The sequence below is a fragment of the Centroberyx gerrardi genome, chromosome 3 (assembly GCF_048128805.1).
Source record: "Centroberyx gerrardi isolate f3 chromosome 3, fCenGer3.hap1.cur.20231027, whole genome shotgun sequence".
In the NCBI taxonomy this organism is placed as follows: Eukaryota; Metazoa; Chordata; class Actinopteri; order Beryciformes; family Berycidae; genus Centroberyx; species Centroberyx gerrardi.
The window spans coordinates 1393859-1421466 of NC_135999.1; the positions used below are offsets into that span (position 1 = coordinate 1393859).

Genomic DNA, 27608 nt, shown 5'->3' on the forward strand with positions numbered 1-27608 from the left:
ACTTCAGAACAGTCCAGTAAGGCGAACAAGCAGCACAACATTAATATTCTGTAGCGAACACTTCAGACCCACAAACTCTTCTTCCATGTCAGATGACATTTTTGAACCTCATCATATGTGACCCCCCCCCCCCAGTTCTGGTGGTTTGATCCATTTTGAATAGAAATATCAGATTATCCTGTAAGTCCTAACAGAGAAGTAGAGCAGTCGGCCTGCAGCCTGATTTCCCTCCTCAGCAGACATTTTAACATTTTTAAGCACAAAAAAACAAAAACAAATTCATATCACAAATTTCATGTCATGCTATGTCATGTCATGTTATGTTATTTCATGTCATGTCATGCTATGTCATGTCATGTCATGTCATGTCATGTTATGTTATGTTATGTCATGTTATTTCATGTCATGTTATGTCATGTTATGTTATGTTATGTTATGTTATGTCATGTTATTTCATGTCATGTTATGTTATGTCATGTTATGTTATGTTATGTCATGTCATGTCATGTCATGTCATGTTATTTCATGTCATGTTATTTCATGTCATGTCATGTCATGTCATGTCATGTTATTTCATGTTATTTCATGTCATGTCATGTTATTTCATGTCATGTCATGCTATGTCATGTCATGTCATGTTATGTTATGTTATGTTATGTCATGTTATTTCATGTCATGTCATGTTATTTCATGTTATTTCATGTCATGTCATGTCATGTTATTTCATGTCATGTCATGTCATGTCATGTCATGTTATTTCATGTCATGTCATGTCATGTCATGTTATTTCATGTCATGTCATGTCATGTCATGTTATTTCATGTCATGTTATTTCATGTCATGTTATTTCATGTCATGTCATGTTATTTCATGTCATGTCATGTTATTTCATGTCATGTCATGTCATGTTATTTCATGTCATGTCATGTCATGTTATTTCATGTCATGTTATTTCATGTCATGTCATGTCATGTTATTTCATGTCATGTCATGTCATGTCATGTTATTTCATGTCATGTCATGTCATGTTATTTCATGTCATGTTATTTCATGTCATGTCATGTCATGTCATGTTATTTCATGTCATGTCATGTCATGTTATTTCATGTCATGTTATTTCATGTCATGTCATGTCATGTTATTTCATGTCATGTCATGTCATGTTATTTCATGTCATGTTATTTCATGTCATGTCATGTCATGTTATTTCATGTCATGTTATTTCATGTCATGTCATGTCATGTCATGTTATTTCATGTCATGTCATGTCATGTCAGGTTATTTCATGTCATGTCATGTCATGTCATGTCATGTTATTTCATGTCATGTCATGTCATGTCATGTCATGTCATGTTATTTCATGTCATGTCATGTCATGTCAGGTTATTTCATGTCATGTCATGTCATGTCATGTCATGTTATTTCATGTCATGTCATGTTATATCTAAATTAGGACTTACAGGATGACAAGTTGTTTTTTCATGTAAATTTCACCTCCCAAAAAGGAAACAAAAGAACTCACAGCAAACGAAAACATCAGCAACAGAGATGAGTTGGGGTGTCATGTATTTTTTCACCAGTGTTAAGTGTGTGCTGCATTTGCCAGCGTCACATTTTGAAAACGGTTGACCAGTATGACATCATATTTCAGTATCCAATCATGTCAGTGTTTCAGATGATCTCTGTTCTGTGGGTTTGGATCAGAGAGGCCGTCCAATCAGAAACCACACAGACTCAGCTATCAGACACAGTTGTGTATATAAAATGATACAGTGTTTTTTACCCGGATAAGAGAATATTGTGACTGAATCAAACCAGTGTTATGTAGGAGTACTTGTTTGTTTCAATTTAAAGAGCAAAAAGTCTGTTTGTAAATGCATTCAGCCATAGGCCTGCTAGCTGAGCCAGCGACTGATGTCCACACTGAAATGTAACCAACAAGCTGAAGCGGCGTAATCACATCCTGAGGCACATCATGTACGTTTGGAGAACATTTACGACAGCACATCTGGCCCAGAAGCCTGGAGTCCTGTACTGATGAAACACTCCGTCACAACGAGAAGAAACAATAGATATCAGCAACTATCTGACCCCGTTTACCCTGAAATACACAAGCTGGGAAACGATCACCAGACTGCAGCAAGGTAACCAACCATCATCTGAAGTCCTGCTCTGTTCTAACATCTGGTTGGCTGGTACAGTTTGTCTGTTGCAGGATGATGAAACGTCTCGTGAGTCCAGGTATTCCCAGGTGAACCAGCTGTGAAGTTGACATGTTATGAGTTGAGTGCTGCTTGGTGCTTTGAATGTTCACTGAATTCAGGAGTTTAGCTTCGATTCAGAAAAACACTTCAGTCGTATTCTGCTCAGTCTGTAGCCTGCAGCAGGCTGGATGCCACCTCCATACCCCGATACCCTCTGATACCCTCTGATGCTTCCTGATACCCTCTGATACCCTCTGATGCTCCCTGATACCCTCTGATACCCTCTGATGCTCCCTGATACCCTCTGATGCTCCCTGATACCCTCTGATACCCTCTGATGCTCCCTGATACCCTCTGATACCCTCTGATGCTCCCTGATACCCTCTGATGCTCCCTGATACCCTCTGATACCCTCTGATGCTCCCTGATACCCTCTGATGCTCCCTGATATCCTCTGATACCCTCTGATACCCCCTGATACCCTCTGATGCCCCCTGATACCCCCTGATACCCTCTGATGCCCCCTGATAACCTCTGATACCCTCTGATGCTCCCTGATATCCTCTGATACCCTCTGATGCCCCCTGATACCCTCTGATACTCTTCATGCCCCCTGATACCCTCTGATGCCCCCTGATACCCCCTGATACCCTCTGATACCCTCTGTGCCCCCTGATCTCCTCTGATACCCTCTGATACCCCCTGATACCGTCTGATACCCCCTGATACCCTCTGATATGCTTTGATACCCTCCATGCCCCCTGATACCCTCTGATACCCCCTGATACCCTCTGATATCCCCTGATACCATCTGGTACCCCCTGATACCCCTTGATACCCTCTGATATGCTCTGATACCCTCTGATACCCCTTGATACCCTCCGATACCCCCTGGTACCCTCTGATACCCTCCGATACCCTCTGATACCCCCTGATACCCTCTGATACCCCCTGATACCCTCTGATATCCCCTGATACCATCTGGTACCCCCTGATACCCCTTGATACCCTCTGATATGCTCTGATACCCTCTGATACCCCTTGATACCCTCCGATACCCCCTGGTACCCTCTGATACCCTCCGATACCCTCTGATACCCCCTGATACCCTCTGATACCCCTGGTACCCTCTGACGCCCCTGTTGGAGGCTGCAGAGTTTCTAGCTGTACTCTGACCTCCAGTCTCCTGTTGGCATCCTGATGTTCAGCTGTAAATAAAGAATATAAATGACATCAGAGTGATTCTCTTCTCAATAATTCATCATATCATATTTATTTGTTTACTCCATTTTCCAATATTCTCTCTCTTTTGTGCATATTGCATATATCTTGAAATTTTTGTAATTTCTCACTATTCTTGTACTCTATATTGTATTTTTACCTTTCATTCATATGTTCCTACTTAATTTGCTTTCGACACATTCCCCAATTTCTCTAATCTTGTTTGTATTCTCTTTTTCTTTGTATCCTGTTAATATTTGCCACGGCAACGACCCTGTTTCCCCACAGGGTCAGTAAAGTTTCACCTAATTAGATCTTACACATTAACACAAGCACATGGTCAATATTAAAGGATTATTAATTAAATTTAATTATAAAGGATTTGTCATTTTCAACATATCTGTCTAGTTTTTACTCACATTGTCACTCACATTTCACTGTCAGGTGAAACCTCGTATCTCCACAGTGTAAACTTGTCAGGAACTAAGAAAACCAGCCGCTGGTTTTCAGCTTGAGCACCATGTGACTTAGAGTTTATCCAGCAGGTTTAAAGAGCTTCATCAGACTGAGGCTGGTCGTTTTCAGCCCACAGAGCAGCAGGGAAACTTTCAGCTGAAGCTTAACAGGAAAATAAAGACCATAAACTGTAGTTAGGAGGTTTTCCCACGACAGCAGCAATGTGTTGAAAATGACACTTCCTCTTTAAGAGTGCAGTCAGTGTGATTTCATGGAAATTACACAAATAGTACTTCCAGCAACGTTTCAGCTGGTGCGATCATTATAAATGTTATTGATTTCTACATGTAATTTACAGTATTTCTCAAATGTAGCCACAGCGCCACCTGGTGGTTTCAAGCAGAACAGACAGCAGGTTTCAGCAGGTTTATCAGATGTTCTCCTCCCATCACATGATTGGCTGCCTCCAGACGGACCGAATTAAACACACTTCCTTGGTCTAATGACTAAACCAGTGAGTCCATGTTGGAGCTGATTGGTCTCCTCTCTTTCCCTCCAGCAGTATTGTTAGTTCTAGTGTTTCTCCACATTAAGACTACATTTCCCATCAGCCCCGTTGCTTCCTGCCCCCCCTCCCCCTCCCTGAAGAGGATCAACATGTTGGAAGTGATTTCTCCATCTTCCTTTCCCTCCTTCCACCATCTGCTGCCAGAAACTCTTTCAGCTTTAGCTCCGTTTGCTCTGGAAGAACAGAAGAAGAACCTCTTCCTGTTTTGTGCCGTAAAGCGATCCAGCAGATTTCCCTCCAGATCCACCAGGTGGAGAAACTATGGAGGATGCAGAGTAGAGGCTGATTACCCTGATTATACTAATGTCTCTGCATTAATGTGTTGATGGTTTATTGATGGTGAAATGATAGGTCTACATGTAGGCTAACGCCTTTTAATTGAAAACTGATTATAAGCCTAATTGTTTTGTGTTTTCTGTAAGAGTTTCAAGGAAACCATTAATCTCCAGTAAATATGTATTCAAGTACAACTTACCTAAAATAAATGTACTTTGTAATAAACATAACACACTCCTCCTCCTCCTGCTTCAGCAGACTGCTAGCTTCAGTGTATTGCTGTCGTCCAGGTTAAATGCTCAGTGGTGCTCATGTTTAAATCTAGGAAAAGAAATTGAAAAATACCTAATTTAAATAACATAGTGGAAACAGTATAATCTGATCTGCAGTTTGAAATGTAAAATATCACCAACAGGTTTTGTTCTGCAGGGTTCAGGAGGTTCTGATGGATGCACACACACCCTGAGACAGGCAGGTTTCTAGGTTTTTAATCTTGGGATCACGGGATTTTTTTTTGCCCTGAACTTGAGCCATCAGGTTCAAACCCTGATGAAGACAGAGATTAATGATTTTCTGAAAATATATTTGATTTTGTCCATATTTGTGGTTGTTTTTCTTACAATGATCTCCTCCTAGGGGTTATCATTTGACACTACATCAATTATAGTGAGTGTGTGTGTGTCTGTGTTTGTACGTGTGTGTGTGTGTGTGTGTGTGCGTGTGTGTGTGTGTGTGCGTGTGTGTGTGTAGCCCAGTCTCCTGCCTTCAACACGCTTGTTCAGCTGCATTGTACTCGCAGCCTGATCTCTCATCATGTGGAACGGTAGTATTTCCTTCTCTGACGCTGCTGTCAGCCTACGTAGACTGTTAGCACATCTGCACATGCGCAAACACGCTCCGCTCACGCAGAAGGAGCCCATGTACGTCAGGAGCTTCCCACTGCGCATGCCCAGCTGCTCTACAACCGCACTGGAGTCACAACAACCCGACAAATATTCCTCTGACCGGCCATTAACTGTGTTTCTGTGGACGGCCGCGGCGGAACCTGGTCCAGCCTGTTCCTGACGGGGAGACGGAGCGGACAGGAGACCGTTTGTAGGATTAAAGTCAAAGTAATGGAGCCGCGGGGTTAGCTAGCCGCCCTCCCGGAGAGCCAGCCTGGTAAAATGGTTGATTGTGCAGCGGAGCGGGCAGAGCAGAGGATGACTGACCCGGACCGACACACCGCTGCTTCAAACACCAACTGACCAGACCTCCATCCACAGTGTCAGTCCGTACAGGAGAACCGACGGCTAACTGACATCTGTTAGTGCAGAGAGACTGTCAGTTTACTACAATCAACCGTCTTCTTATGGATCGATCGGCAATTACTAGCTCCAGCTAAAATTAGCTAGTCAGGCTACGTGCTAATTGGCAAGCTAACCAGATCAACAAGCCAGCTCAGCAGCGCTAGCTCCGGGGAAACCCCTGGACCTGCCGCGGCAAGTCTCCAGCTTCTTATTGTGAAATAGTTAGCGGTAACCATGCTCTCAGCCCGGTGAGAAAACACCCTGCCTGCGTGCTAACAGCGGCTGTCTGCAGCTGGAGACGGCTAGCAGGAAGGTTAGCTGCGAGCTAGCTGTCCAAAACATCTGGATGGAACGTTAACGCTAGCTAACGTTAGCTGCCGATGCGATGGTCGCATTGACACCAGCTGTTCTGGAGGAACGGCCTATCTCTGGTGGATATTCTGAGGCAGCCGCTGGCACAGAATATTTCACCGTCCATGCTAGAGTCGGGGAGCCGCTGACGGCTTAATGTAAAACCGAGAACCGTCCTGCTGTGGCTCTCAGTCCCGGTAGCAGCCATGCAGGCGGCGCAGCTGCAGTACGACTTCTTCAACGAGGAGAACGCACCGAAATGGCGAGGCCTGCTGGTCCCCTCCCTCCACAAGGTACACACACACACACACACACACACAGGACAGCACGCATCTCCCTCTCTCTCTCTCTCTCTCACACACTCACACACACACACACACACACACACAGTCTGAACACAACAGTCACCGTGGTTAGAAATGGCGTCCTGCAGCTTCAGCAGCAGCAGTTTCATCCTGTGATCACATGCAGCGGTCAGTGCTGAGGTGGAGACAGACATGAAGGAGGATTACAGGCTTATGAGAGAATGAAATGAAAATGGTTTCCACTGATAAACACCAGAGAGGAGGAACCAGCCAGTGTGGCTGGTTGGTCCAGGATGCAGATTGTCACTCCATCCATGTTCTGTCTGTAAGAGTCTCTGTGGGCTGCTGCTCGTCCTGCTGGCTGGCTGTTAGCTAATCAGTCTGAAGCCTGAAGCTTGAAGCCTCAGTCTGAAGCCTGAAGCCTCAGCCTGAAGCCTCAGTCTGAAGTCTGAAGCCTCAGTCTGAAGCCTCAGTCTGAAGCAGTGGTTCTCAACCTGTTTGGCTCGTGACCCTTAAAACGAAGCGACGCCTCCTCCTGACCCCGTCACACGCTGCAGAGTTCAACCACAGAATGATTTTCCCTGTTCAGTTTCATTTGATTCACCATCGTCGGAGGCAGAGAGGCTGAGAACATTCAGTATTTCACAAAAAAAAGAAGAAAAAAACACATGATAATAAATGTGTATAGTAGAAATATGCGTTTTTCCTATCTCATACATCATCTCGCGGCAAACAAAAGGTGAAAGGTCACAGGTTGGACCGCTCCTGCTCTCCTCAGCTGTGTGACGAACATGTGAACGTGACCTCAGGACTTCACTGTCCTGCCAGTCAAATCTCTGTCCCACATGTCCCGTCCAGTGTGTGATTGACAGCTGTGTGTGTGTGTGTGTGTGTGTGTGTGTGTGGGGTGGCGGACGATGTCACATTGACAGCCGGACATCATGACTTTCTAATCCACAGAAACAGGAGCTGAACAGAACCTGCTCCTCCAGTGAGACTTAATTCAGCGTTCTGGTTCATGGTGTTTGAGTGAATCATGTGATGATGATCTGGTGATTTTGGGGAAATCATGACACACAAGTCTGGACTGATGAGAATAAGCACATTTTATTTCAAAACTCTGACAAAATGAGTTGTGAAACATTTTAAGGAATAGACGTAGGCTATTATTTGACAATGTCAGTTTTGTTTGACATTACCATTCAGCTCAATGAGATGAACATGTGATTATTTCATGTGATTTTGCATACATGAGCCATATCGTGATATATGTCAACATCAGAATAAATCCCTATGATTATGGTGATACTGGTTTCACCCATATGGCCCAGCTCCAGTGAGACATGATGGCGCTGGGAACATGAAGGGTTAACGATGATGCTTCACACAGAGAAGCAGCCACCAGCCGACTGTTGCTGACTGTTGTCGTGCTGCAACATGCAGCGAGCGGCCTACACACACACACACACACACACACACACACACACACACACACCCGCCCCTCCCAGCCAAGATACAGCTGTTACTGTAAATGTAAAATTGCACATGGAGACTTCTGAGAAAGTCAGCACTGCATTTTGACACGTAACAGTCTTGGGTGAAAGCCCATCAATATTGACTCAGCAGGTTTTTTCTGGTGAGTCAGGAAGAGAGAGAGAGGGTGAGAGAGACAACAACAGAGAGAGGGAGAGAGACAAAGAGAGAGAGAGAGAGATCAGCTGGTAGGAATGACTGCAGGCTTCAGTTCAGTGAAGTCGGTTTGTTATTGGAGAAACAAACCCATCCTGGTCTGTGTGGTCGCACAACACTCACCTGTATGCAGGTGTAACGCTCTCTCTCTCTCACACACACACACACACACACACACACACACACACACACACAGCTTGTGCAGTGCAGTGTGTTGTGGTAAACAGGCGGTCAGGGTGAGCAGCTCGCTGACAGCACAGTGTTAAAACCAGAAGGCAGCACAGTACACATGCTGTTTAAAATGACGGATTATAGTTGGGTTCTGTTTTGGAACCGGTTCCAAGATAGCAAAACACCCGGATTCGTAAATCTCCAATTCGAACGAATCCTCTTACAGAATCCCCCCGTCCCTCCCTGATGATGTCATATGCTTGCGTCCCCGGCCTGTTACGATGGTGGATTGACACACGCTGAACTGCAATATTTGTGGCTCGGTTCTGTCGACAAGCGTGAAGAAAAAGCGTCACGTAAAAGTTAACGAGTGTTTATTACATTTTCTTTGTTCCCTTTTCAACAAATGATGTAAAAAAGGATTCGATAAGGGAATGGAAAGGATTCAGATTCGATAATCAGATTCAATATTGGATTCAGATTTGGTAAAACGCCCGAACCCTGATTATAGTGAGTTCTGTATCCCATCAGTCAGTTCGGATCAGAGTCCTGTCTGCTGCTGCAGTACCGGCTCAGCTCCACTCGGTGGCAGCAGAGCGGCGGTTTCCAGCGGGCTCTGGGACGCCACCGGGCAGCGGTGCATGCTGGGTAGCTCTTTCCACGGCTTCGTTCCCATCCAGTCTGGCTCCGGTCCAGCAGACTCTGGTAGTAATGAGAGTTCAGCAGCTGCAGCTACAGGAGCTGCTCTGGGACAAAATTCAACAGTCGCTTTGAGTTTTTCACCTGACAGAGAGAGAGGAATAGAGAGAGAGAGAGGAAGAGAGAGAGAGAGAGGAAGAGAGAGAGAGAGAGAGAGAGAGACAGGGAGAGAGAGAGGGGAATAGAAAGAGAGAGACAGAGGAAGAGAGAGAGAGAGACAGAGGAAGAGAGAGAGAGAGACAGAGGAAGAGAGAGAGAGAGAGAGACAGAGAGGAAGAGAGAGACAGAGGGAGAGAGAGAGAGAGACAGAGGAAGAGAGAGAGAGGAATAGAAAGAGAGACAGAGGAAGAGAGAGAGACAGGGAGAGAGAGAGAGGAATAGAAAGAGAGAGACAGAGAGAGAGAGGGGAATAGAAAGAGAGAGAGAGGAAGAGAGAGACAGAGAGAGAGAGAGAGAGAGGGGAATAGAAAGAGAGAGACAGAGGAAGAGAGAGAGAGACAGAGAGAGAGGAATAGGAAGAGAGAGACAGAGAGAGGGGGATAGAAAGAGAGAGACAGAGGAAGAGAGAGAGAGACAGAGAGAGAGGAATAGGAAGAGAGAGACAGAGAGAGGGGGATAGAAAGAGAGAGACAGAGAGGAAGAGAGAGAGAGAGACAGGGAGAGAGAGAGGGGAATAGAAAGAGAGAGACAGGGAGAGAGAGAGAGGAATAGAAAGAGAGAGGCAGAGAGAGAGAGAGGAATAGAAAGAGAGAGAGAGAGGAAGAGAGAGCGAGAGACAGGGAGAGAGAGAGAGGAATAGGAAGAGAGAGACGGAGACAGAGAGAGAGAGGGGGATAGAAAGAGAGAGACAGAGAGGAAGAGAGAGAGAGACAGGGAGAGAGAGACAGAGAGAGAGAAACGGAGAGAGAGAGAGAGACACACACACACCACTCCTCTATCCAGACAAGCAGCTGGTCCTAGACTCCTCTGGTCTGGTTTGGGTAAACCTGGTGGGACTGAGCGGCCTGATGGGGCGCTGTCTGTCACTGCAGGACAACACGACTGTCTGAGTCACACTTCACTCCACTAAAGACCCTTTCATCAACTGTCAGTTTCATCATTAATGTAGAGCAGTGGTTCTCGACGTGGGGTCCGAGGACCACCGGGGGTCCTTGAGGGGGTTCCAGGGGGTCCACAGCAAACTGATCAACTGTTAAACTTCATCGTTATTTCATTTACAAGAAGTGAACAGTCAGAGAATGTAGAAGAATGATGTTCTGATCAGTTTCTCTGTTATCTCTCTACCTGCAACACAGACAGAAGTGGAGTTCTGGACAAAATCACATCTAATAATAATAATATTCTCAGATTTGGGTCCGAGAGACAAAATCTCATCAAATGGGGGTCTGTGGCTCTGATGTGGACTAAAGTAGAGTCCTTGATATGAAAAAGGTTGAGAACCAGTGATGTAGAGAACCGCTGGCAGTGTGGTGCCGCACACGGAAATTCACTTTATTATTATTATTGTTGTTGCCCAAGGGATTATGGGTAGAAGGAGACGGAAAGCCTAGCAGAACAAAATGAAGTCTGGACTGATGCTCATATTCAGCTTCATGTGTTCTGAACTGGTGTGAACACCACAGAAGAAGAGACAGACAAGTCCTTCATGTCAGATAAAGTGACAGGAAGTCTAGTCTCTAACCTGCAGGATGACAGGTTCACACTCTGTCCAATCAGCAAGCTGCTTGTGAATCATGTGACTTTTATTTTTGAGCCCTGGCTGGCTTGTGATTGGTCCGTCTGAAGCTGAACGAAACAAATACAGAAATACAACAAAGTGAACTTTTCCTCTCTGGTTCAGATCAGAGAAGAAGAACTGGAGGAGAATCACACTGACACCAACTATATAATTTACCTGAACGTGTGTGTGTGTGTGTGTGTGTGTGTGTGTGTGTGTGTGTGTGTGTGTGTGTGTGTGTGTGCAGGTACTGAAGCAGGTGCATCCTAACCTGGTGTCCCAGCAGGACGCGCTGCAGTACATCGAGGAGCTGATCCTCCTGCTGCTCAGCATGCTGTGTCAGGCCCAGCCACGCAGCGTGCAGGACGTGGAGGTAACACACACACACTCTCACACACACACTCACACACACACACTCACAGACACACACACAGAGGGAACTGCACTCTGTATATCGCTGTTGTCGTGTGAAAACCTCCTAACTTTGGTTGTTTTCATGTCTTAACTTCAGGAAATACTGCCTTATAAAACCATCTCAGACCCTCAATCTGAAAACAAGGCTGATTTTCTTAGTTCTGAATAGTTGATGTTTGGGAGACACGAGGTTTCACCCGACAGTGACGATGTGCAAAAGGCTTACAAGGCAAGGAGAGTTTATTTATAAAGCACATTTCATACACAAGGCAATTCAAAGTGCTTTACACAAGGTATTGTGTTCGATCAGGCTACAGGATAAGAAACAAATAAAAAGAGATAATAAAGCGTATAAGAGAGAATAAATAAAGAATTAAAATGCATAAAAAGAGAATAAAGATCAAGATGCAGGAAGTTCAAATTGAAGTTTATTTGTCATGCAGAGTCTTTACTCAGTACAAACACTTTAATGAAATACTTGCAGATCTCGAGCACAGCATCAAACAGCTAGTAAAAATAAAATATTAAAGACAAGAGGGAAAAAAGGGGATGGTAAACATAGAAATACTAATGTAAAGTAACAATATTCAAGCAAAATATTTACAATAAAAGCAAAGGCAAAAATATCAAAGTCTAATACAAACTAAGTTGTGTAACTTCAAGTCTAAAAACAGGTAAAGCAGCATGAACCGATATTAATTGGAATATGAATCAAATCAATAACAGCTGATCGAACGGTGATTATTGATTGATTAGGAGACATTTGGTCACATCATCAACTAAAGACCCGAGTCCAACAGAACGAGGCTACAGCTCTGAGCTCATGTTCCTCTTAGCTTCAACGTGGAGTTATTTATTATAAAAGCAGAATATAATCTCCTCACCCAGACCAGATGCAGCTGGACCAGTTTGTTTCTTCCCATTCATTTGAATGGAAACTGACATTGAACACGTCGGTGAACAGATTCAACAACAGATCCTGCTGCTGTGAGTCCAGCTGACTGTTGGTCCGACGCTTCAGAACAGAATCTCACCAAACAGAGAACACAGCGGAGGGATACCATTTAGGAGAGATAGTTCCTGTTGGGGAGACCGGATCTACTTTTACTTTTAAATAATTAGTGTAAACCAAGGACCCAGGATGCTTTGTTGTCTTAAAGCAGGATCTGTTGTTGAATCTGTGGGATACTGTGCAGTGTTGCTTTCAGACATGTAGAATCTGAAGTGTAAATGCATGTGAGGCAGCAGCTGACCTGTGACCTTTGACCTGTTGCTTTCTGTTTCCAAGCTGATGGATGCTGCGGTGCGATGAGAGGTGCTGTCTGTGTGTTTCATGGTAAAATACCTCAGTCTGCCGGTATTCCTACCATGCTCTCCTCCCTCCATACTCACCACTCCGGGGCCTAGTCCACACGAGTACCGATGCATCTGAAAACGCATCTTTATTTCTCCGTTTTGTCCTTCCGTCCACACCGAGTCGCCGTTTCCCACCGCCGTGTCTGGAGAGAAGTAGAGAAGAAGAACTCTGCCATGACAACTTTTTCACTTTTTGATTCAGGCATTTTTTCTGAAACTTCACTTGCTGACGGACTTCGTTCTTCACGGTCGCTCTGTAAACAACAAGCTTTTAAAAATGGCGGAAATGGCGGAAAGCGTCCAGAACCAAGAACCAAGTGTCCTGCTCAGGACCATGGGAGAAATTCAGCGTTTCTGTGGGTTCAGTGTGGACAGGTGGAGACTTTTGGAAAACGCCAGTGAAAACTCTGGTGTGGACGTTTGTGGCGTTTTCAGATTCATCCGCATTAGTGTGGACAAAGCCTGAATCTCTCCCTGTGACCCGTGGTGGTGACCTTCGACCCCTCAGTGCTCCTCAGGCTCAGGTTGTGTGTGTGTTGTGTCAGTGTGTGGTGACTGGAACCGGCCTTGACCCCCGACCTGTGGCTCTAAAGGGGAAATCAACCCAAAGTCGGCCTTGTTTCTGCTCGTGTCGCCGTGTGCGAGTCAGTTTCCAGACAGAGGCTGACTGAATGTGTAGGGGAGAACTGGAGACTGCAGACTGCAGTAAAGGAGGCCGTATACAAACAACAAAGTCAAACTTGACCGAAATAGAAACACAAATTCAAACTTGAATGCGGTGCCACATACAAATGTGTGTTTACTCACTGCGGCTTTGTTTTGTTCGCTTATTGCACTCCTGACCGGACTTGTGTTATTGTATTTACACTAAAGAGGCGGCCGTAACCGAGGGAAACCAGAAATAGCGGCAACCAAAACGAAGAAAGAGCAGCAGGCTGAGGGAGAGTGACAGCCTGATCTTCAGACTGAACGTCCATCTGGTTCCACTCCGTTATTCAGCTGAGATTTCCTCCTTGTTAGCCGTTTTCTGTGTGGGGGGGTTGATTTTCCCCGAACCAATCACTAGTGACTGATGTATCTGAGCCAGTCACTAGTGACTGACATGTCTGAACCAATCACTAGTGACTGATGTATCTGAGCCAGTCACTAGTGACTGACATGTCTGAACCAATCACTAGTGACTGATGTATCTGAGCCAGTCACTAGTGACTGACGTATCTGAGCCGATCACTAATGACTGACGTATCTGAGCCGATCACTAGTGACTGACGTATCTGAACCAATCACTAGTGACTGACGTATCTGAGCCGATCACTAGTGACTGACGTATCTGAGCCGATCACTAGTGACTGACGTATCTGAACCGATCACTAGTGACTGACGTGTCTGAACCAATCACTAGTGACTGACGTATCTGAGCCGATCACTAGTGACTGACGTATCTGAGCCAATCACTAGTGACCGACGTATCTGAACCGATCACTAGTGACCGACGTATCTAAACCAATCACTAGTGACCGACGTATCTGAGCCAATCACTAGTGACCGACGTATCTGAGCCAATCACTAGTGACCGACGTATCTAAACCAATCACTAGTGACCGACGTATCTGAGCCAATCACTAGTGACTGACGTTTCCGGCCACTCTGACATTATTTCAGTCACATGATGCTGGCCATATTTACCAACTTTACCAACATTTTTGACAGAAATATTGTCTTTGCAAAGAGAATCTGTTGGTTAAGGAGGTGATTTCAACAAACATTATGATGGAAAACCGTCGCACGAACGGTTCAAACTTTAGTCCCGCCCACAAAGGCTCTGATTGGCTCGATTGTTTCTCGGCGCGAGAACAAGCCGCTGACGAGGGAAACTCCAGACTCTCGCTCGACAAAATCTAAAGAGCGGAGGGACGAGATTCAGTCTGCAAGCAGGATAGGAGAGCGAGGATTTAGAAGCAGTTTCTCTCTCTGGTACGGTGGCCAACAGGTCCAAACGCACCACAAGGCCCAAAGCAACAGCATTAAGAGAAACAGCATTAAGAGAAACAGCATTAAGAGAAACAGCATTAAGAGAAACAGCATTAAGAGAAACAGCATTAAGAGAAACAGCATTAAGAGAAACAGCATTAAGAGAAACACGCTGCAATTTCAGAAACTATGCAAATTCAAAAACACGTACGAAAATCTAAAGCGAATCCAACCGAAAACACACCAACAGGAAACACGCTGCAAATTGAAAAACACATGCAACAAAGCGAGTGCTGAGTGTCTTTTACTTCCTGGTATTTGCTTTGGCATTCTGCAGCGCGTTTCTTCTTCTGCAGCGCGTTTCTTCTTCTGCAGTGCTTTTCTTCTTCTGCAGCACGTTTCTGTTGTTGGATTTGCTTTGGGTTGTTGACTTTGCATCGTTCCTGAAGTTGCAGCGCGTTGCTTTGGGCCTTGCGGTGCGGTTCCACCCGTCAGCCACCGTACTCTAGAGCTGAAGAAACATGTAGACAAAGGCAGTGAACCGGCAGAGGACAGGAGAAGCTTTGCCTCAAGACAGCACAACCAGTCATGTGATATTTCAGACCAATGAGACGGTCACATGGTGGCGGCTGCTGTGCGTTTCTTCTGCAAACGTGTCTTTTTTCTCATGACAACCTGCTGAAATTGGTTTCTGCAGTAAGGATACGGCCGCTTTAACTTCCCAGCCACAGACAGGCAGAGTGTTGGTCAGGTGACTGGAGTGTTTTCATCCTAACCTCCTCCCCTTCCTCCTCCTCTTCCTCTTCTTCCTCTCCCCCCCTCCCTCCCTGAAGGAGCGTGTGCAGAAGAGTTTCCCTCACCCCATCGATAAGTGGGCGATTGCCGACGCCCAGGCGGCCATCGAGAAGAGGAAGAGGAGGAACCCGCTGGCTCTGCCCGTCGACAAGATCCACCCGCTGCTCAAGGTCCGGACACACACAGACACAAAACAAACAAACCCTGCTGTCAGCGGAGAGTTTTAGTGTTCCATCATGGTCTAAATGTTTCAGAGGCTTTTCCACCCCGACAAGAAGAAAACTCTTCTTCTACTATACTATAGTACTAGTAACTTCTATAAGTAATATGACTACTACCTACTACTACTATTACTACCACTGGTACTACTTCAACCACCTAGAAACGCCCTAGCAACCACTTAGTAATACACTAGCACCACCTAATACACCTTAACAACCATCTACTATACCTTAGCAACCACCTAGTACACCCTAACAACCACTTAGTACACCCTAGCAACCACCTAGCAACCACTTAGTACACCCTAGCAACCACCTAGTACACCTTAGCAACCACCTAGTACACCCTAACAGCCAAACCTGTCAGTATCTGGAAGCGTGAACTCCGTTTCCCACGATGCCTTGTGTTGCAGGAGGTGCTGGGCTATAAGATCGACCACCAGGTGTCGGTGTACATGGTGGCGGTGCTGGAGTACATCTCCGCCGACATCCTGAAGCTCGCCGGGAACTACGTCAGGAACATCCGCCACTACGAGATCAGCCAGCAGGACATCACTGTGGCCATGTGTGCTGACAAGGTGCACACACACACACACACACACACACACACACACACAGGACATCACCATCAGGTTTGTTCATTTATAGGCTGCTTAATTTATTTAGGCCTAGTGAAGAAGATGATATAAAGTTAATCCCTGATGTGGGACAGTACACTGTACTACTCTGATGGTTCTGCAGGCCGTGACATCTGACCCGTCTGTGTGGTTGTGACCGGACCCGTCTGTCTCTCCCCCAGGTGCTGATGGACATGTTCCAGCAGGACGAGGAGGACCTGGGCGGGTTTCCTCTGATGGACGAGGAGCCGTCGGCGAGCGAGGAGCAGAGCTACTACGAGCTGGTGAAGAGCGTCATGGCCGACGGACGCCACTTCCTGCGCCAGCTGGACCTCATCATCAAGGTGTTCAGGGAGCCCTTCGCCTCCAACGCCATGCTCTTCTCCCAACATGTACGGCCTACCTGTCTGTCTGTCTACCTGTCTGTCTGTCTGTTTACCTGTCTGTCAGACTGGTATCTGGTCTGATATTGGTCTTTTATTAAACCCTAATTCACTCGTTCAGTAGACATCCGTGAGGTGACTGTCTCTCTCTCTCTCCCTGTCTCTCTCTCTCTCTCCCTGTCTCTCTCTCTCTCTCCCTGTCTCTCTCTCTCCCTGTCTCTCTCTCTCTCTGCCTGTCTCTCTCTCTCTCTCTGCCTGTCTCTCTCTCTCTCTGCCTGTCTCTCTCTCTCTCTCTGCCTGTCTCTCTCTCTCTCTGCCTGTCTCTCTCTCTCTCTCTGCCTGTCTCTCTCTCTCTCTGCCTGTCTCTCTCTCTCTCTCTGCCTGTCTCTCTCTCTCTCTCTGCCTGTCTCTCTCTCTCTCTCTGCCTGTCTCTCTCTCTCTCTGCCTGTCTCTCTCTCAGGATGTGGACAGTATCTTCAGTCGTATCGTTGATATCCATGAGGTGACGGTGAAGCTGCTGGGTTTGATCGAAGACACGGTGGAGATGACAGACGAGGGCAGTCCGCACCCGCTGGTGGGCAGCTGCTTCGAGGACCTGGCCGAGGTGTGTGTGTGTGTGTGTGTGTGTGTGTGTGTGTGTGTGTGTCCTTCCTTCTCATCTCTGACCCAGCCAGTCCTAGAGTTTAGTCTGATGTGTGATTTGACTGTTGATTGACAGGAGCTGGCCTTTGACCCCTACGAGACGTACGCTCAGGACATCCTGCGCTCCGGCTTCCACGAACACTTCCTGAGTCTGCTGTCCAAACCGGGCGCCGCCTTCTACCTGCAGGTCAGCCCCGCCCACTGACCACAGGCTGTTTGCGTGGCTTTGTTGTTAAATAAATTCTGATTTAAGCTTGAAGATCAGTCAAGTGTGTGTGTTTTCCCCTGATGTTTTGCTAGTGTTACAGCTGATTGGGAACATGCAGTATAAACTGTGTGCCTTTAGGTCCTGACAGGACGATGGTTTAGTTCCTGCTGAAACGAGGCTGGAGCAGCACAGTGTCTGATGATAGAAGTGCTGATGTTAGAACTTTGCTGAACCTGTCTGTCTCCCTGTCTCCCTGTCTGTCTGTCTGTCTGTCTGTCTCCCTGTCTCCCTGCCTGTCTGTCTGTCTGCCTGTCTGTCTGCCTGCCTGTCTGTCTGTCTGTCTGTCTGTCTGTCTGTCTGTCTGTCTGTCTGCCTGTCTGTCTGTCTGTCTGTCTGTCTGTCTGCCTGTCTGCCTGTCTGCCTGTCTGCCTGTCTGTCTGTCTGTCTGCCTGTCTGTCTGCCTGCCTGTCTGTCTGTCTGTCTGTCTGTCTGCCTGTCTGCCTGTCTGCCTGTCTGCCTGTCTGTCTCTCTGTCTGTTGGTCCAGTCTATCTGTGAAGGCTTTAAGGAGGCCGTCCAGTACGTTCTGCCCAGGCTGCTGCTGACTCCAGTCTACCACTGTCTGCACCACTTTGAGATCCTGAAGGTAAGACCACACTGAGCAGAACCACCAGCTGTAGACCGCTTCAATACAGAACCAGCTGTAGATCATATCAATACAGAACCAGCTTTAGACCACCTAAATACAGAATCAGCTTTAGACTACCCGAATATGGAAACAGCTGTAGACCACCTTACTACAGAGCCAGCTGTAGACCACCTTACTACAGAGCCAGCTGTAGACCACCTAAATACAGAACCAGCTGTAGACCACCTAAATACAGAACCAGCTGTAGACCAACTCAGTACAGAGCCAGCTGTAGACCACCTCAATACAGAACCAGCTGTAGACCACCTCAATACAGAACCAGCTGTAGACCACCTCACTACAGAGCCAGCTGTAGACCACCTCACTACAGAACCAGCTTTAGACCACCTCAATACAGAACCAGCTGTAGACCACCTCAATACAGAACCAGCTGTAGACCACCTCAATACAGAACCAGCTGTAGACCACCTCACTACAGAGCCAGCTGTAGACCACCTCAATACAGAACCAGCTTTAGACCACCTCAATACAGAACCAGCTGTAGACCACCTCAATACAGAACCAGCTGTAGACCACCTCAATACAGAACCAGCTGTAGACCACCTCACTACAGAGCCAGCTGTAGACCACCTCACTACAGAACCAGCTTTAGACCACCTCAATACAGAACCAGCTGTAGACCACCTCACTACAGAACCAGATGTAGACCACCTCACTACAGAACAAGGCAACAGTAAACATGTCGTCCCCCACAAATGACGCCGTCTCCGTCTGGGCCAATCACAAACTTTTGACCTGTAATAGCAGCGCCTCCCTTGGGCCAAGTGGTGTTTGAAACTGCTGGAACACAGTGGTGAGATGCATCATGGTCCGGTACGGAGCAATGAGACGCATCATGGCCTTCGTGAAAAGTCAATACAGAACAACCAGCTGCAGACACTCCACATCGAACAGGTTCACTGTTCAGCCCTGTCCTTCAGAAGTGGACCTGTGGCTGTACTGGTCAGCTCCCAGCAGAAACCAGTAGAAGACTGTGTTGTACTGGTCAGCTCCCAGTAGAAACCAGCAGAAGACTGTGGCTGTACTGGTCAGCTCCCAGTAGAAACCAGCAGAAGACTGTGGCTGTACTGGTCAGCTCCCAGTAGAAACCAGCAGAACACTGTGTTGTACTTGTCAGCTCCCAGCAGAAACCAGTAGAAGACTGTGTTGTACTGGTAAGCTGCCAGTAGAAACCAGTAGAAGACTGTTGTTGTACTGGTCAGCTCCCAGTAGAAACCAGTAGAAGACTGTGTTGTACTGGTCAGCTCCCAGTAGAAACCAGCAGAAGACTGTGGCTGTACTGGTCAGCTCCCAGTAGAAACCAGCAGAACACTGTGTTGTACTTGTCAGCTCCCAGCAGAAACTAGTAGAAGACTGTGTTGTACTGGTCAGCTCCCAGTATAAACCAGTAGAAGACTGTTGTTGTACTGGTCAGCTCCCAGTAGAAACCAGCAGAAGACTGTGGCTGTACTGGTCAGCTCCCAGTAGAAACCAGCAGAAGACGGTGTTGTACTGGTCAGCTCCCAGTAGAAACCAGTAGAAGACTGTGTTGTACTGGTCAGCTCCCAGGTGGATGAAGGTCCTCCTCCATCCTAGATGTTCAGAATAGAATCAGACTCCAGATGGCGTTGGTTACCTGAGGACCAGACTAACTTTCCAGCCCCAGATGAATGTTTCCCAGCAGTAGACTGGTGTCTGGTGGTGATTTCCCAGTCTGACCAGAGCCTTGGAGCCCCAGTATACCCAGTATACCCAGTCTTACGGGACTCTCCATGCAGCTGTAAGCTCCTTTGGCCCGGGCTGAGGGCTAAATCTCTGAAATACCTCCAGTCATTTTCCCCAGCTTATTCCAGAGGCTGGCGGGGGGTTGGGGGATTTATCCCGCTCTGGACCGCTCAGGTTCTGCTCTGGCCTCAGATGGTGTGGCCCAGGACGAGGCCAGAGGAGTCCAGCCCAGCAGGTCCTCTGGCAGTCCAATGAAATATCTGCTTTCATCAGTTTCTAGTCTATTCTACTGTCTGTATTCAACCATTCTGTCAAGAGGCTGCAGGCTGGAGCCATAGGCCGGTTCTGGCCTGGTTCCTACCTGGTTTGGCCTGGTTCTGGCCTAGTTTTGGCTTGGTTCCTGCCTGGTTCTGGCCTGGTTCTGGCCTGGTTCTCTCTGGATCAGGTCTATCTCTTTTGGTCCTGCATCCCTGCAGCAGCAAAAATTGTAATCCTCCTTTACTCCACAGTTGTTGACATTTATATTTTAGTCATTATGTCGCCGGCAGGATGATTCCCTATCAGTGGTCAGGTAGCGGTTCAGTGTGTTGCTCAAGGACACTTCAGCAGGACACATGGCTGCTGCAGGGGTTGAACCTGCGACCTCGGTCTACATCCTCCCTGCCCAGCTTCTGTCTCGTCCACACCACACTGCTGAAGACAGTGTGGACTTAAGTCCAGCTGCAACAACCCCCTGTCTCCATCCTGGTCCTCTGTTTTAGCTAGCAAAGCTGAACAGGTGCATTATGGGAAGTGCTGGACCTGGCTTGTGCTGTTACTAGGAGAGAAAACCTGCTTGAAGCTCAGCGCTCTTTTACTAAAACTTGAAATATTTGTGGCTTTTGTAACCATGCTAAGGTCTCATCAACACGCCTCCTTTCTGTTGAGGAGAGATGAATCCAGAGCTGAGCAGCATGTCGTCTCGTCCCTGATGTCTCGTCTGGTTTAACTTCTGTTCTGTTGTGAATTGTCTCCACCGTTCGTTCCCCTTGTCCTTGTTTTTTTGTCCCCTATGATGAAATCAGGGGTGGGACTATCGGTCCCTCTGTCCGTCACACACGATATGTCGGACATCACCGTTGGATTTTGATGAAACTCTGGGGAATGATGCATCTCACTGCTCCATTCTGGCATTTTTAAAATTGGCCTAAGTGGACTAAAGGGGGGCGCTACAATGTTTGTTTACTTTTTTTTTAAAAATTTTGTGAAAACTTGGGGGAATGAAGAAGCTCACCGCTGCATTCTCACATTTTCAAAATTACACTGATCAGCTGAAGGATTACAGCTCAGAACAAGGTGACTTATTGCTTACTGATTGGCCCAGACGACATGTTTACTGTTGCCTTGTTTTTTTGTCCATGCTGTTGTTTTGCACCATGTGAAGTGTGGAGACCACTTGCAAACTGAAGTCACCTGCAGTCGTCTCTTGGAGGTGAACTGCTTTCTCTGATTGTTGATGTCAGTGCTGGCTGAGGAGGAGAGACTCTCCATCTGTTTCCATCCAGCCGGTGACTGACATGTTTACAACAACCGCTGCAGATGTCAGTCAGCACATTTCAGTCAGCTTTCAGTCTCAGATGAAGAGTTTGGTTCCAACATGGCTCTTCATAAAGGACAGTAGGGAATTTCAGTCCTCGGTTAAATAAATGAGAAACTTGCAGACTGGATCCTCAGTTTTTTTCCCCAAATGTATACGTTCATGATCTCTTCAATTAACAATTTTCATAAACTGCACAGAGAATTAGTACAAAGCAGTAACCTGGGGGAGGAGGAGGGAGGTGGGAGGAGGAGGGAGGTGGGAGGAGGAGGAGCGAGGGAGCAGAGAACAATAAGACAGGAGGAGGAGGGGCGATGGAGAGGGAGAAGTTGTTCTCCCCGCTGCTCCTAATCTGCCTCATGAGTTCAGCTTTACCACGTCACCTCCCTCCAGCCGGCAAACCACCTGACCTCCTCTCCTCTCCGCCTCCCACCTCCCCCTGACCCCCCACCTCCTCTCCTCTTCCTCCCCCCTCCCTCTGCCCCCCCTCCTCCTCTTTTCTGCAGCAACTGGAGGAGAAGAGTGAGGATGAGGAGGATAAGGAGTGTCTGAAGCAGGCCATCACAGCGCTGCTCAACCTGCAGAGCAGCATGGAGAGGATCTGCTCCAGGAGTCTGGCCAAGAGGAGGCTCAGGTAGGCTGCACCTCCCTGCACCTCCCCCCAGGCCCTGCAACTCCCCCCTGCACCTCCCTGCACCTCCCCCCAGGCCCTGTAACTCCCCCCTGCACCTCCCCTCACCTCCCCTCTGCTCCCTGCACCCCCCCAACGGCCCTGCAACTCCCCCCTGCACCTCCCCTCACCTCCCCTCTGCTCCCTGCACCTCCCCCCACCTCCCCTCTGCTCCCTGCACCTCCCCTCACCTCCCCTCTGCTCCCTGCACCTCCCCCCAGGCCCTGCAACTCCCCCCTGCTCCCTGCTCCCTGCACCTCCCCCCAGGCCCTGCAACTCCCCCCTGCTCCCTGCTCCCTGCACCTCCCCCCAGGCCCTGCACCTCCCCCCTGCTCCCTGCACCTCCCCCTACTCCCTGCACCTCCCCTCAGCTCCCAGCACCTCCCCTCACCTCCCCTCTGCTCCTTGCACCTCCCCCCACCTCCCCTCTGCTCCCTGCACCTCCCCTCACCTCCCCTCTGCTCCCTACACCTCCCCTCTGCTCCCTGCACCTCCTAGAAACTCTGGAGAGTCTGGAAAATAAATGTAATAGATTCCAGGTCTTGAAAAGTTTGGGATTTACACACAAAAACAGCTGGAAAATGTGTAAAAATCTGCTGCAGTCTGCTACACAGAAGGTGCTGTAGAGCCGTTAGATCAGTAGATATATATTGATAATGTGATTGATCAGCTGTGCAGTGATCTGCTGTAGCTGACAGTCATCAGACATCAGACTGATCTCTGACCAGTGGAGACATGAAGGTCTGCAGTCTGTCAACATGCAGAATGTGTCAAGTTAGTTTATTTCTACAGACCTTAATCACAGCATGTCTCTAAGGAGAATGAGTCTAACTAGATCTAACTATTATTAAATATTATGAAATATAATAATACAATAATTATAATAAACCTTAGAATAATAAGAAAAAAAAACGTTTTTTCTAGAGCACATATTAAAACAGAGTGCAGTTCTTACAAGATACATAAAAATGTAAGCAGTAATACAGAGGAAACAAATAAAATACATAAAGGTGAATGCACAGAATAATAAGAAAGACCTGCATATCTGCTCACACTGAGAATAAACACACACACACACACACACACACACACAGCCATGCACTCTCACAATACAAATCTCCTGGAAAGGGTATTGAAACATAAACACTGATTGTGCAAAATGTGCACAGCAACAATAAGAGGTGCACACACACACACACACACTCACACTCACTCTCACACACACACACACACATACTGTCACATACACACGCACACACACGCACACACATTAATCCAGTCCCAGTACTATTGCAGTACTCCTCCCATCCTTCCAACGCCCAACAGGCTTAGTCCCCGTTTCCCTCTGGACTCAAAATAGACCGGGCGTGGGGTGGGGGGTGGGAGGAGGGGGGTTGGCGGGGTCGTAGGTCGCCGACGGGGGGGCTCAGCGGCGTGTTGTGAGAAGGAAGTTGCGTCAGGAACTGGGCCGAGCTGTTCTGCTGTTATTGTTCTCTGTTTGGTAGAAAGAAAAGACCAGAAGGAGGCTGAGAGAGAGAGAGAGAGAGAGAGAGAGAGAGGAAGAAGCCCGATCGCCCTTTGTTCCCTAGTTTTCAGCGTCACATTAAGGCTCGGCAAACTTTTGGATCTGTTCACCTGAAGAAGAACGACATCAGAAGACAGGAGGGATAGATGAGCAGAGAGGAGGGAGGAGGATATGAGGACGTAGGTGACAAACTCCACATTTTCTCCTCTTGTTGCTGCTCTTTGGTGTTTTTCATGGGGAAACGATGGCTTATATTACGGTAGGTGTTGGTGAGAGGAGACGCCGCTGAGTTCAATAGACAGAGTTGTGAAATCTTTAGTGTGCTAGCGTACCGCAGGGATTTATGTCCTAAACTGATTACTTTTGCTGCTGCTTTTCTGCCTGGAGTACGTAGGACCCGGGCAGCCGCTCCACAGCCAGATCAGTCCTGCTAGCTTGCATAAGACCGGCGTTAAACAGAATTAGCATCCAGCCCGTACTAGCAGAGCATCGCTGCTACGTGGTTTTCTTATGTATTCACATCTCAAGCAGGAAACGTTATGGATTTGTTGAACTGTGTCCAGAGTTTAGAGGTCTGAGCTGCTGATGCACCGGTGAAGCTTCATGCAGCTGGACGTCTGGGCACTGCAGGGTTTTGTTTGTGTTGTTGAGGAGGAGATGTTTCAGTCTGGTGTCGCCTTGTCCTTCAGAGGAGGCTCCTCCTCGCTCCTCCTGTACTCTGAGGTGCTGCTATGAAGACCTCCTCTCCTTCCTCCTCCTCCTCCTCCCCTCAGGAGCGCTGACGGCAGTCGCAGCGTCTGCAGAAAAAAGAGTAAGCTGCTGTTCACCGTCAGCCTCATCACCGCTCTGATTGTCTAACCTCCTTCAGCAAATCTGTAGAGACGAGAACGAGCGAAGAGGACCGAGAAGCTCACACATCCACGGAAGGCTAAAACCCTGAGCTGTGCACTGAGTGTTCAAAATATCAGCACCGCCTTCTGTACAATCCACCTTTCAGTGGTCTCAAGGCTTCAGCCTCCTTTAAGCTTCTCCTCTCCTTCATCTTCATCTCTTCTTCATGACTGGTGGATTTAAAAGGTGAAATCAGTAAGGAACCAGAGCTTCACCTGATCAGTCGAGTTGGGACAGAGCAGCAGGTTCTTATATTTTGAACACTCGGTGTAAATGTTCTTGCTGTTACCACCAGATGTTTCCAGTATTTTTTATTTTTTTTTACTTGTTTTGTCCTCAGTAAGTTTGTTTTTCCGTCTTGGTCTTTATCCGTGCCGAGGTTGGAGTTTTCCTGCTCTGACATCATTTCCTCTCCTAGTGTACAGTTCCTCTCAGCAGCGACGCTGGTTTATAGAAATCCAAAACACTACTGTCCCACTCACTGGATTTTAACTTGATGATAAACGTGTGTAGAAAATCAAATTGACAACCCAATGATAAGTTCAAGGAATAGTTCACTCCCAGCCTTCTCCCAAACTATTGGAGTTTCATCTTTTTACAGATCCATAAAAGAAGAAATCATCAAATTTCCCCAAACAGCTGGTGCAGCTTAATCCAAGTGTTTTGTACCCAAACGTTTGCAGAGCATTGTCAATGTGGTAAAATCTAGTGCATAATGAGGTAAATATTGGACTTTTGGAGCCACAGGTGGACTTTGATGGACTTTTTCTGCTTTTGTGGATCTGTAAAAAATGTCCCCATTACCATAAGTAGTTTGTCAGAAGGCTGAGTTTCCACTGACTTTGGAGTGAGTAGATCATGACTGAATTTTCATTTTGGGGTGAACTATTCCTTGAATGTAAATACACCATTTAAACTGAAATTCATGTGAATTCCTTGTGAGATTAGGACCAGGTCGTAGCACTAACCCCGCCGTCTTTAGTACGCTCACAATCAGCCGACCAAACAAATCCTCACAGTAAGCAGCAGTCGCCTCGGCTCTGAGACGTTTCCTTAGTAAATCTGTAGTGAAGAATAGACTCGCTTCCTCTGCCTGCTCATGTTGACCCGCTGTTGGGTCCTGGACCTTAACTCCATGTTCTCTTTCTGTGTGTTCTCCTCTTCCTCTTCTCTCTTCCTCCCAATGTCTTTCCTCTTATTTGTTTTGTCTCTTTGTCGCCCCTCCCTCCCCCAGCGAGTCGGCCTGTCGTTTCTACAGCCATCAGATGAAGGGGAAGCACCTCGCCATCAAGAAGATGAACGAGATCCAGAAGAACATCGATGGCTGGGAGGGGAAGGACATCGGCCAGTGCTGTAACGAGTTCATCATGGAGGGGACGCTGACTCGCGTGGGCGCCAAACACGAGCGCCACATCTTCCTGTTCGACGGCCTGATGATCTGCTGCAAGTCCAACCACGGCCCGCCGAGGCTGCCGGGCGCCGGCTCCACCGCCGAGTACCGGCTCAAGGAGAAGTTCTTCATGCGCAAAGTCCAGATCAACGACAAGGACGACAAGGAGGGCGAGTACCGCCACGCCTTCGAGATCATCCTGAAGGACGGCAACAGCGTGGTGTTCGCCGCCAAGTCGGCCGAGGAGAAGAACGGCTGGATGGCGGCGCTGATCTCGCTGCAGTACCGCAGCACGCTGGAGCGCATGCTGGACTCGGCCATGCTGCAGGAGGAGAAGGAGGAGCAGATGAGGTTACCGGGGGCCGAGGTCTACTGCTTCGCCGAGCCCGACTCCGAGGAGAACGTGGTGTTTGAGGAGAACGTCCAGTCCAAGTCGGGGATCCCCATCATCAAGGCCGGAACGGTGCTGAAGCTCATCGAGAGGCTGACCTTCCACATGTACGCAGGTGAGACCGAACCCCGATCTGATCTGAGAGTTCACATTTACACACAGACCTGCTGGGAACACAAGCTGCTGCAGTGTGAATGTGCTGAACTGTGTGAATGGAGACAGGATACAGTACAAGGAGGAAAAACAAGGATGAGGTGGAAGAGTGATAGAGAAGATAGATGTTTAGGAGGGTGGAGGATGTTGGTTGGAGGGTTTGGTGTTTCTTCTGTCCTTCCAACACCACACTGGGCCTGTCGTTCCCCAGGCTGATACCGATACTGGTTTCACTGGTCTGTCTGTGGCCTGGATCCCTTCAGTACACCACAACCATCTTACTGTTGATCCACTGGTGTCCAGTTTCCTGCAGATAATGAGGTACATTTTGGACTTTTGGACCCATAGTACAATCATTTGGCTACAAAACACACATTATGCTGCAGGAGATCCATAAAAGAAGGGGGGAAAAAAGCAGAAAATCATCAAATTTCTTCAAACAGCTGGTGCAGCTTAATCCAAGTGTTTTGTAGCCAAACGATTGCAGAGCATTGTCAATGTGGTTAAAATCTAGCGCATAATGAGGTAAATATTGGACTTTTGGACCCACAGTGCAATCATTTGGCTACAAAACACTTTTTCTGCTTTTGTGGATCTGTAAAAAAATGCCCCCATTAACATAAGTAGTTTGTCAGAAGGCTGAGTTTCCACTGACTTTGGAGTGAGTAGATAATGACTCAATTTTCATTTTGGGGTGAACTATTCCTTGAATGTAAATACACCATCTAAACTGAATTGATCTGAATTTGGTGTCTGACTTCATGCGAAGCCTCGATCTTGGTGCCAACGCCACAGATCATCCAGATGATTCAGTCCAAGTCAACTTTATTGTCATTCTACCTTACACAAGCGCACTGTGAAGTGAAAATAGATTTTCTTGAGGTCTCAGTTCATTCTAAACGAGTAAAAACGAGACGATACAGAATGAAACCATGCACCGGGCAAGATAACGATGAGATGGAATAAGCCGAGTCCGTTTCACCACCAGACCACCGTTCTCTCAGAACTGGTTTCAGGTTTCCAGACGCGGTCCTGTGTGTCCCAGACG

General features: G+C 47.4%; 1 protein-coding gene across 1 annotated transcript in view; it reads left to right on the forward strand.

Moving 5' to 3' along the window:
- Positions 1 to 5705: 5705 nt before the first annotated feature.
- sos1 (son of sevenless homolog 1 (Drosophila)) overlaps positions 5706 to 27608 on the forward strand; it is a 40885-nt gene continuing 18982 nt past the window's right edge. The window contains exons 1-10 of the mRNA XM_078282681.1: positions 5706 to 6658; positions 11194 to 11319; positions 15521 to 15652; positions 16117 to 16281; positions 16503 to 16712; positions 17164 to 17307; positions 17422 to 17532; positions 18099 to 18197; positions 22047 to 22174; positions 25861 to 26522. Coding sequence (XP_078138807.1) covers positions 6572 to 6658; positions 11194 to 11319; positions 15521 to 15652; positions 16117 to 16281; positions 16503 to 16712; positions 17164 to 17307; positions 17422 to 17532; positions 18099 to 18197; positions 22047 to 22174; positions 25861 to 26522 — 1864 coding nt within the window. The 5' untranslated portion in view covers positions 5706 to 6571. The remainder of the gene's footprint in view (positions 6659 to 11193; positions 11320 to 15520; positions 15653 to 16116; positions 16282 to 16502; positions 16713 to 17163; positions 17308 to 17421; positions 17533 to 18098; positions 18198 to 22046; positions 22175 to 25860; positions 26523 to 27608) is intronic.